At 47.0% G+C, this 16,916-nt stretch overlaps 1 protein-coding gene across 1 annotated transcript in view; it reads right to left on the bottom strand.

Annotated features, from left to right (window-relative positions):
- Nucleotides 1–16,916, bottom strand: part of LOC147683291 (disintegrin and metalloproteinase domain-containing protein 9-like) — a 2,469,977-nt gene that overhangs the window by 550,359 nt on the left and 1,902,702 nt on the right. Inside the window, exon 16 of the mRNA XM_086944815.1 lies at nucleotides 3,831–4,014. Coding sequence (XP_086800941.1) covers nucleotides 3,831–4,014 — 184 coding nt within the window. The remainder of the gene's footprint in view (nucleotides 1–3,830; nucleotides 4,015–16,916) is intronic.

The raw sequence follows: 16,916 nt of genomic DNA, 5'->3' as shown, positions 1-16,916 counted from the left end.
TACGTCTTGGAGTGGCTTGATGGCATTCCGGGAGTCGGCCGGTGTTGAGAGCGATGAGGGTGGCGGCTGAGTACGTCAGGCGGGTAGGTCGGGGTCTTCGGGGGCCAGGGGTCCTGGCGATGGTCGCGATCCGGTCGCGATCCGGTGACTCTCCAGACATTTCCATTTAGAACATGAAGACTCAACCGGTCAAGGTTAGTTTAATGTCACTACGTTTGGGGGGGGGTTGTGTAGGAGAGTAGGGTCTGTTTCCTATGGTCACCCCCACTTTTTGCTGTGATTTACTGGTTTTTCGACTTTAGTGTAGCTGTGGGCCTGCTAATCAGACCCACAGCCCAGCTGTTCTCTCTCTAAATGATACCATGTACTTTAGGTACATACCTGATTGGGTATTGGGTCACCTCTGAGAACCCCTGTACAGTGTACCATAGGTAGCCAGGGCATAGGTGCATCCAATGCCTACAGGGGCTGCAGCATGTATTATGCCACCCCTGGCTGGCCATCCAAACTGACACCACAGGCTGATCACTCAGCTGGGGTAAGGTGCTGTAATCACCCCTTACTTAGATATAGTATATCGACATCTAACTTATATATAGACACATATGCACCTATAAGTCACTCCTATGGTAGGCCTCAACAATCCTGGAGGCAGAGTGCTTGGTTTTATGTGAGAGGGTGCTCTAGCATGAGCTGAGCCCTTCTGCAGCTTTTGGAACAATGTCCTTATAGCTGTTCTATGATATCGCCATACCATATACTCTTAAGTGCATTATAATCCTCGCGGTTAATGCTAACTTTGGTTTGGTTTTATCAAAACATGTAGATTAAGGTGTCAAACCCTTTGGAATACTAACCCCCCGTCAATTCTGGCGGCGGGGGTAGCATTCCACCCTTCTAGAGGGAGAAGACATGTAGTTACTGCTTTACCGGTTTAAAGTTAAACAGAGCCTCAGCATCACAAAATGGATGCTGCTGCCACAGAAACGAGTCTGACCTCCTGCAGCTGGACGAAACTCCAGCAAGGGAGGCTTGGACAATAGGTTTCCTGTCTAGGGAGGTACTAGCACCTCCCCAGACAGCCTGTAGTGTATTGGGCAGGGTGGGTTGAATGGAAAGATGGTTTTCCAGACACTGCCTGGGGCACACAAGGTGCTCCATGCATAGCCTGGTTTAAACCAGTTCCTGGGGCACTCCCGCCCCGCTCTGGCGCAAAACTGGACAAAAGGAAAGGGGTGTAGCCACCCCCTTCTCAGGGTCCACCCATAGGAGGGACCTAGCAGGTAATCTAGCCCCTAAAATCAGTATAGAGATAGGAGCTGTGTCTAGAGACATTAGATTATCCTGGACTGAAACTCTGAAACGAAACTCTTGGACCTTTGACGTTCTATACCAACTGGAAGACTGAAGACATCTCCCTTGTGGTCAAGGAGTGACCACCCTGTGCAAACAGGCACCACCAGTAACTTGCCGGTTTGCTTTGTCGACGCCCCTGCCGGAACCCCAAGACTCAGCGACTCAGGAACTGGACTTCCAGACTTCTCCGTCTCCGATCCACATCCACAGCAAAACTGAGACCCGTGGCGGACACAAGAGACGTGGGACCGGACACCCTGGACTACCTGCACTTTGCTAACAGTGCAACTACCGAGGCACCCTCGCAGTTGTGCATTGGGGTTTGAGAAGCCCCAGACCCGAGCGTCATTTGCACCGAAGCTCAGCCCTCCACAATCCACGAGTGCCGCGTGGGGCCTGCTCTTGCATTTCAGCTCAACGCGTCTTCGCGGTTGCTAGCCCGTTGGCTAGTTAGCCCTCCGAAAACTTCGCTTTGAAACTACACCGCTTTCCTGGTTGCTCCAGGCTTGCTCAAGCTTCCCTGCCAAGGAGAAGCTCCCCAGACGTTGCTGGTCGGAACTGAAGCTAATCTTGCCTTCCTGCGTGGATTGCATTTGCCAAGGCTTGTTGGGTCCAATCCGGATACCGACACAGCAGTCAACTAGATCCTTCTTGGGACAGCCCGAATCCAGCTCCTGGTCGTCATCGACGCCTCCTGGTCCTCGTGGCTCCAGAGACAAGCTTCACCTTCTTCACCTGAAACACTCGACATCGCCTGGTTCCTTCCTGGTTCCTTCCTGGTCTGTCCCCTCTGCTTTCAGGTTCTTCACATCTTCGATCTACCCTTGGATCCACCCAGACACTTTTCTCCTGGTCGCCTGCAGCACTTCTTTGCAGTTCTCCATAGGAAACAGTGATGAAACCCGACACAAAAAGACACCTATGCACCCGGCTTCCCTGGGTGAGGTAACTCGAGTACTCCGGTTCACCCGTGGGTGTTGACTCTCGAAGTTTCCTAGTTTAAAAGGGTTTTACCGTAGTATATCCAGAAGTGTCCTTAATCAACTACTTTGTAACTTTTACGTTCCCATTATAACTCTATGGTAACTCGCGACTGTGTTCCCACACTGGAAGCGACTCCCATGGGTCTCCTACTTCCTAACCTTTGGTTCTGTAGTGTAGCCCCAGCGATTCCCTAGGCCCTAGGCCTATTCACTATTCCTGAAGTGGCCCTTATACCACTTACTTAGTATATGGTTTGTGAGGCCCCTAGGGCAGCATTGTATTTGTGCAACTTATAGTATGCTTAATGAGTAACTTGTAACATATCTCGATCTCTGACCTCATAAAAAGTGCAGAGGGGTTGTGTTAGTAATAAATACATATATATTTGATATATACCTTGTGTGGTGTCCTTTCATTTGGTATTCAAGGGATTATATATAGTAAAACAGCTGGCTTCACATGCTCTCTGAAGTTTTAGCCTAAGACTGCTGGTCCACTTAACAACCACCATCAATAAGGGTCGTTTAGACTAGTGCAAAGTGCCCACTAGAATAGTGGACATCATATGCCAGGCTAACTTCTCACAAATTGTGGCATTAAGAGGAGGTGGGAGGGAGGAATGCTATATTTATATGTAAGCAGCTTAGGCGCCAAAGCTGAACACAGGCAACCAAAGAACAGATAAAGAACCATAGTGGAATGAGACAGTACTTAGTCCCTGCTGTTTGGGAGGAACAGAAGAGAAAGGGAGGGACAAAGAAGCCGGTCTGACCACTGGCAAGCAAGGATTTTTAAAGGACACAAACAAACAAATCAAAAGCTAGTGGATTGCTTTAATCCCACAAGAGAAGTATACTAAAGTATACAAGAGGTCGTATGCTTACGCTCAACGTAAAAAGGAGTCTCCTCATGTATTCAGTGGAATGATACAGCACATCTAATCAGACCTTTTTGAGACAGAAATGCTCCTGGACGGGACAGTCACTAGAATAGTGCAGATAGCCATTGAATTAGAAGCAGATGACTGAGATAGACAACAAAGCCATCTAATCATGAGCAAGGGTCTGACCCAAGCCTACTCCAAGTATATGTTATGTATTATAAACAATAGGTCTGCCTAGCAGCTGAGACCTACAAATAAATGATTGAAAAACGGTGTTGCGATATTTCATTTAATTGTACTATTAACACTGTTATGCTAGGCAACTTTAATTTATATAAAGGTAGACAATTCACAACTTAATAAAACACATTACGGTTCACAAAACAGGTCTTAACAGACTGTATGTAGCTAGTTAGGACATGTTTTGGATGACTTTTTTTACACTTAATCATATTTGGAACTTTGACGATATTGAAGTTGCTGCTCTAAGCAATTGTACCTTAACGCAATCTGTAACTGCATAACATGTACCTACCATTGTTTTTGAGCAGGCATATTTGCAGATATTTCTAAGCAAAAGTAAGAATTTTAACATTGATGCTTTTACCTTCCCTGCACCACATCTTGCTCCATTTGGCACAAATCCAAGGTCTTCAAGACCTTCTCCAAAGTTGGAATCCACGCCCCAACACCAGGTGCTTCCAAGAGGAGTCTGAATGATAGATGTATAATCATTGAACAGATGTAGCTTTTCCACGTTTTGACACTGCACTCGTCCACACAAGGCATTCCTGTAAGAGAGCACTCCTTTTTAAATAACCTAAAATCTGTACCATATTGTAAAATACCCTTTACTTTCCCGGATACTTTATTAAACGTTCCTTACAGTCATGAAAAAGCAACAAGATGAACTATACGTAACTTTTTTTTATTACAGTCTGTGAACTAAAAAAGGCTAAAATAAACAAAAATGTATAGTTTCTTTTTTCATAAACGAATGACACACTTATTAATTTTTCTTTCACACAAATTAAGCAAGATAATAGAAATGAGAGATGCAAAACTACATATTCTGCAAAGAACCACTTTACTATTTTCCAATAAATGTATTCTCCGTAAAATTACAGTTTAATAGATTTAAAAAGATATAGGATGGTAAAATGTGCTTCTTTTTTCTCCTTTGCCCCAAATACTACAGCCAATATACAAAAAATATATAAATTAACTCATTTTATACCATCAAAACACATTCTCAGCTTGGTTGGGCTCGAAAATGCTTACGCATGAAACCTAATACATGTGCTTATCTTCAGTTTCTAATAGGCTTAACAAAATACACAGTTGCTACCCAGACACTGGAGCATCTTAATATATCAAACACCCGTCTAACTGCTAAAGAATACAATAAAGCTGCCACAGTGGCCATGGGTTTTGTGGCCTCCTTGGAGCTAGCATAGCCAGGCTAATGCCAGTAAATAGAAAACAGTCTTATCAGTGAAATCTGTGTTGGCTGATTTCTTTTTTTTAATTTTTTTATTGAGCTTGACAAAAATAAGCATATCGAACAATAAAGTAATACGTCCCGGCATATCTTAAACAAACATAAAGACTTCGTAAAATCCCGGACATATGCATTGAAAAAAAAGATCGACAGAGATAGGTCAAGAACAAAAACAAAATAACTCACAAAAAAATTAAAAATTGCCATGCGGGGAATTCTATCAATTACTTACACAGCTCAAAAATACAATTCTGCTTTTCATTGCTTGAGCCAGTCCTCAACTGGGGCCCAGATCTTATGGCCAAACTCACACTCCCTTCTACCCCGCCTCAAATAAACTGAAGACTCTAAATTATAAAGAGCGAGGATCCGGGATCTCCAATTAAAAAACGTGAGGGCTTCAGGACTAAGCCATTCTGACGTAATACATAAGCGGATTAAAGACATAGTTATGTACAAAAAGGCAGAAACATGCCTCGGTCTTTCAAGTGGAGCAGTGCTTTCACACCCCAATATCACCATCTCTGAAGATAAACTCACAGGAATATTGAGCGTGAAATTTACAAAGCCTTCTACATCAGAAAGAAACCCCCCCAGCTTTGGACACGAAAAAAACATATGAATGTCATTGGCGGCTAGGAGCCCACATCTGGGACAGCAGTGACCCTTACTGCCCCTCCATTTTGAAATTTTTGCAAGGGGTATAATACAGATCTAACAATGCCATATAGCTTTGGGTACGTAGGCTTCCGGACACTAAAGCAAAGCTTGCCAATTCCAAAGCCAGGCTTACATCCGCCCCAGTCTTACCCAACTTGGCCTCCCATTTGGTATTCTGTAAAGCCAGATCGTATGGAAGACCGGATAACAAATGCTGATAGACTGTTCCAATTCTAGACCTCCTTTGAATTAGTTCGAATAGCATGATCTTGTCGAGCAGAGTAGGGACTTGTAGTTGCATTTTATCTATAAAGCTTCAGATCTACAAGTATTTAAAAAAATCATGAGTATCAAGATGGAACTTACCCTTTAAAAAGGAGAAGGGAGCCATTTGTCCACCAGAGCCCAGGTCACCGATGACTCCAAACCCCAATCACAGCCACCTAAAGGTGATCTGATCTTGAAAAATCGCTGGTAGAAGTCGGGCTGCATTTAAGGGGGTGTAAAAATTGATATTAGAGATTGACCATTTGCGACGAACCTTGTGCCAGACTGAGAACATGGCCCCAATAATCTTAAACTTCGTTTTTTTATAGTAGCTTGGCTCCAAAATCCAGATCAAGACCCCATTGGCGGCCTCCCTAACACTAATTCGTAAATAGTAGGTCTACTAGAGATCGGGACCTCCGCCCTGTGACCAAGCAATGGCATGCCCAGATGTTGGAGCATAGCGGACCAATAATAAAATAAAAGAATCTGAACTGACCAGCCGCCACGATCTCTTGAAAGGCACATCCATTTCGAAGTCCAGCGCGGACGACAATACCCCCAAAGAAATCTGTGACAGGCCCTTTCGGCTCTGGCAAGTATTTGTTGTGGAAATTCCAGTGGAATAGTCCTGAGTAAGTACAAAAACTTTGGGAGGACCAACATTTTAAGGATATTACAGTGGCCATGTAACGAAAAGTGCAGATTGTTCAGCCTTCCCAATTTGGAATTAACTGATGCAATAACCGGAAGAATATTCAGATCTGGGATATTGGCAACTTGGGCAGTGACTTTAACTCCTAAGTATGTGGCTACTTGAACTGTTGGATCTTGAGAGTGGCCCATAGTGGAAGTTTGGATGACCTGGGTTTTGGTGGCGTTAAGCCTGTAGCCAGACAACCGGCCAAATTGACCAGCTAAGATTTTTAAGGCAGTAAAGGCAGAAGCAACATCCCTGGTTAGGACTACAATGTCGTCCGCAAAGGCCAGCGCTTTGTACTCTAAAGCATTGACCCTTACAGGTAAAATATCCGGAATGCCTTCGATCTTGCTGAGAAAGGGATCAATGTAGAGAGCAAAAAGCAGGTGCGAGCAGGGACATCCCTGCCTAATACCCCTGCTGATGTTAAATGACGTTGACAAAAGACCAGAAACACGCAGGGTAGCTGCTGGAGAAATATAAAGTGATTTAACAACCTGAATAAACTTAGGGGTAAAGCCTTTCCAAAAGAGAACTTCCCATAAGAAGCCCCAGGCGACCCTGTTGAATGCCTACTTGGCATCCAACAGGATCGCACCGAGGGGAGCATTGGTTACTTGGGTCCAGTCAAAGAGTGCAATGACCCGGCGGACATAATCGGCCGTATCCCTGCCTGGAATAAAGCCATGTTGGCGTAGTCAAACTAATGGGGTGGTTACCTGAGCCAATCTAGAAGATAACATTTTAGAATAGATTTTAGTGTCTGTGTTAATGAGGGAAATGGGTCGGAAGGAAGAAGGGTCCAGCTCTGGCTTATCCTTCTTTGTGAAGAGAACGATCGTGGTATTGCGCCATGAATCCGGAATCCTACCCCCCTGTAGCGCCCTAAACACTAATAAGAGATCCTGACGAATCTCTGAGCAAAACTGAGTAAAATTCCAGTGGGATAGTATCAGGGCCCGCGGCCTTGCCATTAGCCAGGGATTTGATTGCTAACTCAACCTCCTCCCAATCTATAGGAGCTGACAGATCTTCATTCTGCTGAGTTGTAACTTGAAGTGTACGAATGTCCTGAAAAAAGTCCCGGGCCTCAGGCTCAATTCCATGACCCGAATTCTCCCCAGTATAAAGTGTTTTATAAAACTGCAGAGAAACACCCATAACCCCCTCCTGTGTATCATGAACATGACCCTGATGATTTTGGATTTTGTTGAAGTGACTGGCCAAACTCTTCTGCTGAAGTCGTTTGGCTAATATTTTGCCAGATTTTTCACCAAATTCATAAACCATTGTCCGATACTGCAAAAACGTAGCCGCCAAGTCCTGCCCAAAGAATTCTAAAAGTTTAGACTTAATTATAGCAACACATTGTTGACTTTGACCTATATCCAGACCCTCCTTAATCGTACGCATTAGTTGGACCTCTGCAACCCTGAGCTCCTCAATACACCCCTTAATTCGCTCTTGCATGGTTTTACGTCGAAAGGCTGAAACGCTCTTAGTCTCCCCCCGAACTGCGGCTTGAAGTGTATCCCACACTATACCACTAGTGGCAGTACCCCTATTAATATTTAAAAACTCAATTAACCAGTTCCTCACGTGTTCCTGATAATCCTGCTCCAATAATAATTTTCTTTCAAATGCCCAAACTCTAGGGACACTAGGCCTACCGATAAAGGGACATTCTACGATCAGTGGGTTGTGATCCGACAAGATTCTTGGAGGGACTGAGATGAAAGCCCCCTCTGCAACCTGGTCCTGGTTTTCTTCTTTGCCCCAAAAACTACAGCCAATATACAAAAATATATATACATTAACTCATTTTATACCATCAAAACACATTCTCAGCTTGGTTGGGCTCGAAAATGCTTACGCATGAAACCTAATAAATTTGCATATCTTCCGTTTCTAATAGGCTTAACAAAATACACAGTTGCTACGCAGACACCGGAGCATCATAATATATCAAACACCAGTCTAACTGCTAAAGAATACAATAAAGCTGCCACAGTGGCCATGGGTTTTGTGGCCTCCTTGGAGCTACCATAGCCAGGCTAATACCAGTAAATAGAAAACAGTCTTATCAGTGTAATCTGTGTTGGCTGATCTCAAATGGGATAACTTTTCAACTTTAATCATACTCCACGAAGTCAGAACAAAACTGATGAGCACAGTCATGCAATAAAACTCATCAAGTAAAGGCTGATTAAACACAAATGGCTAGCAGCCTCAGGCTCTGATCCACATAAATCACAAGGGCAGTTATCAAGTGGTTTCAAACTTTGCCAGAGTAGCTGGCAGTGGCAGCTGCATTTACCTTTGTTTTTTGTCACAATTTTCAAAGTGTGAAGTTTTGGCTGTAATTACAGCTACTTGGGCAGGCCTACACGAATAAGTACTGCAGACTATCTATGATCATCAGTGCCGTCTCTCACGTCTTAACTATACTGGTGGCAATCACAATCTCCATTATACTTGAGGAATTTGTCTACAATCAGCCTTCATGATCTCGAAGTCAGAGTCCACTCAAAAACCTTTGTTAATGCTAATACAGGGTTACACAATGGACACTAACTGGTAGGAATAAGAAGTACAGAGCTCCATACTAAACACATTTCAAAACTTTGCATGCAGTACCATGCATCTTATATGGCACTCCACATTTCATAATCATATTGTTACTGTAATGTATTCCCTGTGCTAGAAAATTCTCATTGATTTTTGTTACATTGATTTACCTAATACGACCAGATCAGGCCCACTAGTTAACCACCCTGTTCGAACATACCCCCCCATCACACTCATTGGTGGTTTCCAACAGATACCAGGTATTGAGTGACCTTCAGGATATCAATTGACATGAGATAGGGATATAAGTCAATCGACCAAAACATATAATGAAGGTGGGAAGCCAATATACATATGGCCCCTAAGGACTATAGTGAGACCGCCGTCATCTTCTCGCCCCAAAACCCCCCACCACCTCCTTGTGAGGGCGTAGCAGATCTTAGACACATAGCAACTGCCGCATCACTTTCAGCACTACCTTGTAGTAGTGGTCAAGGGTCGGCTGATGGGTACAGAATTGCGACTTGGAATGTAGGGGGTTTAGCCAAGAAACAGGGCACCCTAGGTTGGACGGAGTTTATAAGCGCCTTGGATATATTATGTATCAAAGAAACTTGGTGTACAGAGCCTGTCTATTCTGAGGGCTTTACGACACATTGGTTGGAGGCTGAGCCATCCGCAGCAGGGAGAGCCAAAGGCGATCTTATGGTCTTAATATCAAACAAACTCCCTGTAAGCTTAAAGAGGAAACTAACTACTGGCACCCATTCATTAATTCTATGGTTGACATTTAGGGGAGGTCGGGATATGGTTCTGGTCAATTTCTATAATAATGTTTTTAATAATACCAGGGGGAGGATAGTTCTAGTACTCGAAGGAGGCTTGGGGACCCTAGTCCAGTCCATTACAAACAGTTTTATACTATTATGGGTCTGGGATTTTAATACACATGCCCTTACTCTGCTATACGGGTATGTGGGATGACTGACGAAGTTAGGCTTAGGTAACTCACATTTCCCTCACAATGAATATGGTAATTTATTAAAGACTATGACCATCAAGTTCGACGGACAATTACTAGACAATGCCAGGGATAGTGATGGGAATCATATTCAAACTTTCCAATGGAGAAATTCCATTTCTGTTATTGACCACATTTTAATTTCAGCTAACGCATGTAAGTGGTGTGACCCACTATGGGTTGTTTGCCCGGGTATGAGTGACCATAAATGTATAAGTTTGTCAATTTTCTTCTGGGACAGGCCTACTGTTACCACTACTAGTCGAGTTACTGACATTGCCCCATTCAGACCCAATGGGACCTGTATTAAGTGGAATGGAGTGGATCAGACCCGGTTTCTGCAAGATATCTGTATTAAAGGTTATAATTTTGTATGTGTTGTTTGGAAGATGTGGTCACCCCTGATCAGATACTCTTTAGCTATACTGGCATTGTCGAACAAGTTACTTACCTTCTGTAATGATATATCTGTCAGAGACATAGATTAGTTAACGATTTTTTACCCTGTGAATTACCCCCAGGCATCAGATTGGATCCGGAGAATTTTTCGTCTGCAGTACCCCTGCGCGTAGAAAGGGGGCATCAGTCTGCTCTGTGTTTGTCTTTGGGGTCGCGGTCGCCGGGATGATGTCACAGCAGCTACTTAGACGCCACCTTCACAGCTGATGTCAGTTCTTTTACACAACATTCCACGCTAGAAGCGCAGAGCCATGCAAGATACTGACCACTGGTGCACACAACTAGGGCCCTGAAAGGAAGTCCGCTTGTGCACGGCCCAACCTCTTTTGGCGCCCGCATAGCCAACACAGAGCTAGTCATCCACCATGAATTGCTTGGTGCGATCCAAATAAAACGTGAGCGCATGTTTTGGATCCAGACGGTGGAGCCTCTCTTCCTCCTTAGAAGGATGCGAAGGCGGAAAAAAGGTGGGCAAAGTGACGGTTTGGCCAATGTGGAAAGAAGTAACCACTTTGGGAAGAAAGGAAGGTCTGGTTTTTAGGATGACCGTGTCCGGATGAACTGCAAGAAAAGGAGACTTTGCGGAAAGAGCTTGGAGCTCACTCACCCTGTGAGCAGAGGTAATGGCAACCAGAAAGGCAGTCTTTAAAGTAAGAAGTCTGAGAGGATAGTTATGAAGTGGCTCAAAGGGAGCACACATAAGGTAAGAACCAAGTTCAAGTCACACTGAGGCATTACAAAGGGAACAGGTAAAAAAAGATGAGTAATGCCCTTAAAGAAAGCGATTTACAACAGGGTACTTGAAAAGAGAAAGCTGATCAGGAAGCCTAAGAAAGGCTGAAATGGCTGAGAAGTAGCCCTTTAATGTGCCCAGAGCAGAGCCCTGCAGGGGCAGAGACAGAAGGAACAAGAGAACCTCAGAAAAAGGGGCAGAAAGGGGATCCACAACCTTTGCTGTGCACCATGCCACAAATGTGTTCCCTTCTGCAGGAGTATACCATTTTAGTGGATGGACGCCTGGCTGCCAAGATAACATCACAGACTTCAGGAGGAAAGTCGAAGGCTGTCAACAGTTGCCGCTCAATCTCCACGCAAGGAGGTGGACACTGGACAGGTTCGGGTGGAGGACCATCGCCCGCTGCTGCGAAAGAAGATTCTCCCAAAGAGGCAGTCGGATCGGCGGATCGATGGCCATGTGTAACAACTCGGGATACCAGACTCTCCGTGCCCAATCCGGAGCCACAAGGAGGACTTAGGCCCTGTCGCGCTTGATCTTCTTAAGCACTCTGGGCAGAAGTGGTATAGGCGGAAAGGCCTATAGAAGACTGAAACTCCACTTGCGACGAAAAGCGTCGCCTAGGGAGTGCTGCCTTGAAAATTTCAACATGCAGAATTACTGACATTGCGCACTCTCTCCAGTGGTGAATAGATCTAACCAAGGCTCTCCCCACTGCTGAAAGAGACCTTGCACCACCTACGAGTGAAGATGCCATTCATGATCCATCATGCGCCTACGGCTGAGTTTGTCTGCCCTGGTGTTCAGGAAACCCGCCAGGTGTTGAGCCACTGGGGATATGCCCTGATGTTCCATCCATGTCCAGAGATGGAGAATCTCTTGACATAGGGTCCATGACCCCACCTGCCTTGTTTGTTGCAGTACCACATGTCGGTGGTGTTGTCCGTGAACACCTGCACTACTCTTCCACGGACAGAGGGAAGGAATGCCTTCAGTGCAAGACGGATCGCCCGAGCTCCAGAAGGTTGATGTGGAGCCCGGACTCTGCCAGAGACCAGAGGCCTCTGATCTACGCCTTACCCATGTGGCCGCCCCACCCCAGAAATGATGAGTCCATCACCAGTGAGTACTCTGGTTGGGGAAAGGATCTGCCGTTGACCCAATCCAGGTTCGTTAGCCACCACTTCAATTGTCGTGCAGTGCCCTCCAAGATCTGAACGGAATCGGACAGATTCCCCATATTCTGTGCCTACTGGAACTTCAGGTCCCACTGCAGAGCCTGCATATGCCACCTGGCATGATCTACCAGCAAGATGCAGGATGCCATAAGGCCCAGCAGCCACAAAGTCATCTTGACCGAAACCCAGGATAGAGGCTGAAAGATCTGAATCATAGCCCGAATATCCTGGACTCACTGCTCGGGAGGATAAATTCAAAACTGTATTGTGTCCAGAACCGCTCCGATAAAGAGGAGCTTCTGAGACGGAGTCAGGTGTGACTCTGGCACGTTCATAGTGAACCCCAGCGGGTGGAAGAGGTCCGCCGTAGTCTGAAGGTGGGAGACAACTGCCTGGAGCGAGTCTGCCTTCAACAGCCAGTCGTCGAGATAGGGGAAGACGGGAACCCCTGATCTGCGCAGATGAGCTGCGACCACCGCTATCACCTATGTGAACACCCGAGGGGCGCTGGTAAGGCAAAAGGGGAGGGGAGCACAGGAAACTGAAAGTGCTCATGGCCCACCCTGAACCACAGGTAACGCTGGTGGTCCGACAGGACGGGGATGTGAAAGTAAGCGTCCTGCAAGTCCAATGCTACCATCCAGTCTCCAGGGTCTAGGGCAGACAGAACCTGAACTAGCATCAACATTTTGAACTTCTCCTTCCGGAGGAAGCGATTCACGTTCCTGAGATCCAAGATAGGACGCAGGCCTTTGTCCTTCTTGGGCACCAGAAAGTAGTGGGAATAGTAACCACTACCTACTTCTGGGGCAGGAACTCGCTTGATGGCCAAGAGAGCCGTAACTTCAAAATGCGATGCAAGGCGCGCTACGAAATTCGTTTTATTTATTAAATTGTTTACTTACCTCACATTATCCATATTCCAGTGTTTAGCACCCCCCACCCAACCTTTCTTCCCCACGGAACTCCCTCCACGGGCTGCGGCTGCTGTCAGGTCTGGGCCTGCTAACGGTACAGAATCCCTCAACAGAGACATTTGCCCTGCCGATGTTGCAGGATAGAAGCAGGGGGCACTCACTGACCACTACATGAGCCCGGAAAAAGAAGTGGCAGTGCATTGGCTGGGACTGAAGCCTGCTAGGCCCAGCCGGCCGAACTCCCTGCTGGTGTATACATGGTGGAGCTAAGCGGTGGTCTGCTGCCAAGGTCGACACTTTCTGCCCACGTGGCCACTGCATCCCATGGCCGTAACACCGGAAGGTGTCTGGCGATATCGGGCGAGGGAGTGGTCCTGATGGGCAGGCAGAAGACATTGGGCTGTTGGAGGCACAGCCCTGGAAAGGGGGCGAACTGTCCTAGGCTTGAGTAGATTGGGGATGTCTGGCCGCGTGGCTGACGTCTGACACCCAAGAAGCGGAATAACACTAGCCTGAGTGCTGGAGGGGGCTGGGCGCAGATGGGCCCCAAGGGAAGGCCCTGTGAGCTGGTCCTACAACTGCCCAACATCGCCTTTGAGCTGGGACAGTAGCGACAACCTAAAAAACAGAGGTGCGTTATTACAGGCACCAGACCTGGCTTCGGTGTGGGATGTCAGGATCTGCCTGCTACGGGGCGGTCTCTTCCGGCCTGTGGGCCTCAGCCGTTAGTTGAGTCAGAGTGCCTGAGTGTGCGACCAGTGAGTTATGCATCCTTCTTCCGTCCCCCACTCCCTGGAAAGACTGTGGTCTCTTTGGCGTTGACGGGATTCCAAAGAGCTGCTGCGCCTACAAACATGGAGGTCGGGAGCAGTATGGCCTAGCAGTGGGTGGGCCCTGGAGCCACGAGGTGACACGGCCTAGGGAGCAGCCTGTACGGGCCTGCAGGAGTGACTTGGTGCTGTTCCCTGAGGAGGGGCTTGTGAGGATATTTGCTGAACGGTGAGGGAAATCCTAAGGGCCCCCCAGAGGATTTTATAGAAGCCTGGTTGTTAACAGCGCTCCTCTTAACTTAAGACATTCCAGCACTACCCGAGGCTTAATACCAGGAGACGCTGTGGGGGCGGGGGGGGGAACCCTGCAACACCGGAGGTACTCTACTGGGGGTAGCGTGCTCATGCCAGTGAGGAAAGTCATAGGCTCTGCAGTGGAAATGCCCTGTTGACAGTGCTCCTGGAGCTGGGCAGGCACCACCAAAAAGGACCGAGCGGTCTCGGCCCCAACACTACAACCATATTTTTTAGGCTGGCTGGGTGCGGAGTGGTGGTGGGACGGGCCAGCTGAGGCAAGAAGACTACTGATAGACACCCCTCACCCCCTCCTGCGTCACGGAAATTAGTCTGTGAATACTACTGAGGAAGGTGTAGCTGAGACGGATTAACATAATACAATGGACTGCATGAAGGGAAAACAGCTTGACCATGGATTCGCTGGTGCCACCAACTGGACGAGTGGATGACTCGCGTCCCACGTCTACGGAAGACATTGTGCCCCCAAAATGGACCCCCTGACAAGTTGGGCATTATTCTTATGGAAATCAGCAATTGGGAGCCCTTATCACTGAGGTAAGACTCCTCAGAGCTGACCATAGTTAACTGGCAGAGAAGGTCAGATCTAACACAATGACACTCTCGGAAATGGCCCGTGGTGCAAGGAACAAGCTGAGGTGGTTGCTTAGCTTCAGAATCAGGTTGCAGAGCTGCAGGACCAAGTCGAGGATGCTCATGAAGAAATAATGCAAGAATATTTGGCCTGCCAGAAAAATAGAAGGAAATAAGCCCACCCAATTTATTGAACAAAGGCTGCGTACCGTGGTGGCCCGTGAAGATCTTACGGCATTGTTTAGTGTTGAAAGAGGGTATAGAGTTCTCACTAGAAGTCGTACACCGGGAGCGTCACCCAGACCGTTTGTGGCTCAGATCCTCAACTATAAGGACAGAGATTCCCTCCTCCTCAAAGCACAAGAAAATGCTCCCATACAATACGAGAACTCCAGAATCTATATGGTCCCGCTTTACACTGTATATGTCCAGCACCAGTGGACCTCCTACCAAGGGGTCAAGAAGCATCTGCAACAGCTCAACCTCCAATACATCCTGCTGTTCCCAGCTCACCTGAAAATCATGCACGAGCGTATGAGTCACTTCTTTGACAACCTTGAAGCGGTGTGGTCCTGGATTGAGGACAATTCCCAGATCTCACAATCCTGGAAGAGCAAAAACACCCGCCCACACAATATCCAATGCGAAAACTAGTTCAGCAGTGGCACTTGAAGCAACCACGCCAAGATGGCCAGTCAATGCCCACCCAGGAACAGTCGCTAGAGGATAGAGGTGCAGCACTTCAGACTGCAGCACATTACGGGACACAAGGTCACCTGCTTAGGATGAGACATTGCAAATTCAAATAGATGATGGACGGAGCGCTGAAACATTTCAGACACTCACCCCCAGTCACACATCTGGGTTGAATTCATCATCGTTCTTTAGCTCAATTCACCACCCCAGTTCATGCACAGCTATATGCAAATCAGTCATGACCCTGTGCCTCATGGGAACAGTCCAGCTCGAACTGCCAAGCCATGTATTCCCTGGACCGGAAACAAGCATCCTGGTACTGGTTTCAGGCTAACAGCCATCATCAGCCAGGCTAGCTTGAATCCAGTGGCAGAGTGAGGAAGGGACCCACGTCTGGGCATACCCTGCCAACTTAGGGCAAACAAAGCAAACACAAGTAGATGATGGACAGAGTGCTGAAACTTTTCAGACACTCACACCCAGTCACAGATCTGGGTTGAATCCATCATAGTTCTTCAGCTCACTTCCCCACTCCAGTTCAGACACAGCTATATGCAAATCAGTCTTGACCCTGTGCCTCATGGGAACAGTCCAGCCCGAACTGCCAAGCCATGTCTTCCCTGGACCCGAAACAAGCATCCTGGGACTGGTTTCGGGCTAACAGCCCTCATCAGCCAGGCTAGCTTGAATCCAGTGGCAAAGTGAGCAAGGGACCCACGCTTAAGGGGCGGTGCACCGCAATGGAATCTAGATTTGTGACCTGTATATTACTATGACGGCAGGGGCAGATTCCACTTTCTATGCTACTTAGAGTCTGGGGGGGGGATGGGTGGTCTGGTCACGGACTCTGGGTCCCTTCACCATAGGATACATCCTAAGGCCACACTAGAAGATGTGGAAGGTCTCTGCATCTGAGAAAACCCCACAGGTGAAAGCACATAGCTCATCACAGTTGTTAGGTACTTGTTTGGTCGAACACAGTTTATAGGTTGGACCATGTATTTGGGATTTTGTTGTTTACTGTGTTGGGGAATACAATGGGTGCGCCTCCCATGCCAGTCTCAACTCCAGTTTTCTAGTTGTTGCCACAAGGGGGTAGTAACCACATAATACCCATGGCTCCATCACACCACTATAATTTTGTAACCTGTATTGTGAGGGGGATGGGATAGGTCCATATATGCCATTGAATCTATGTCCAGCTTTGCAGGAACAAATCTCAGATAGTGTTTCTACAAGAGACAAACCTGACATCCTCAGAGACCCACAAGGTCTGCAAGAAATGGAAAGGGTAGTTATTTCTGACAACATACTCTGCGGTTGCGAGAGGGG

The sequence above is a fragment of the Lissotriton vulgaris genome, chromosome 11 (genome assembly GCF_964263255.1).
Source record: "Lissotriton vulgaris chromosome 11, aLisVul1.2, whole genome shotgun sequence".
NCBI classification, from domain to species: Eukaryota; Metazoa; Chordata; class Amphibia; order Caudata; family Salamandridae; genus Lissotriton; species Lissotriton vulgaris.
This window is presented reverse-complemented; position numbering and strand designations above follow the sequence as displayed.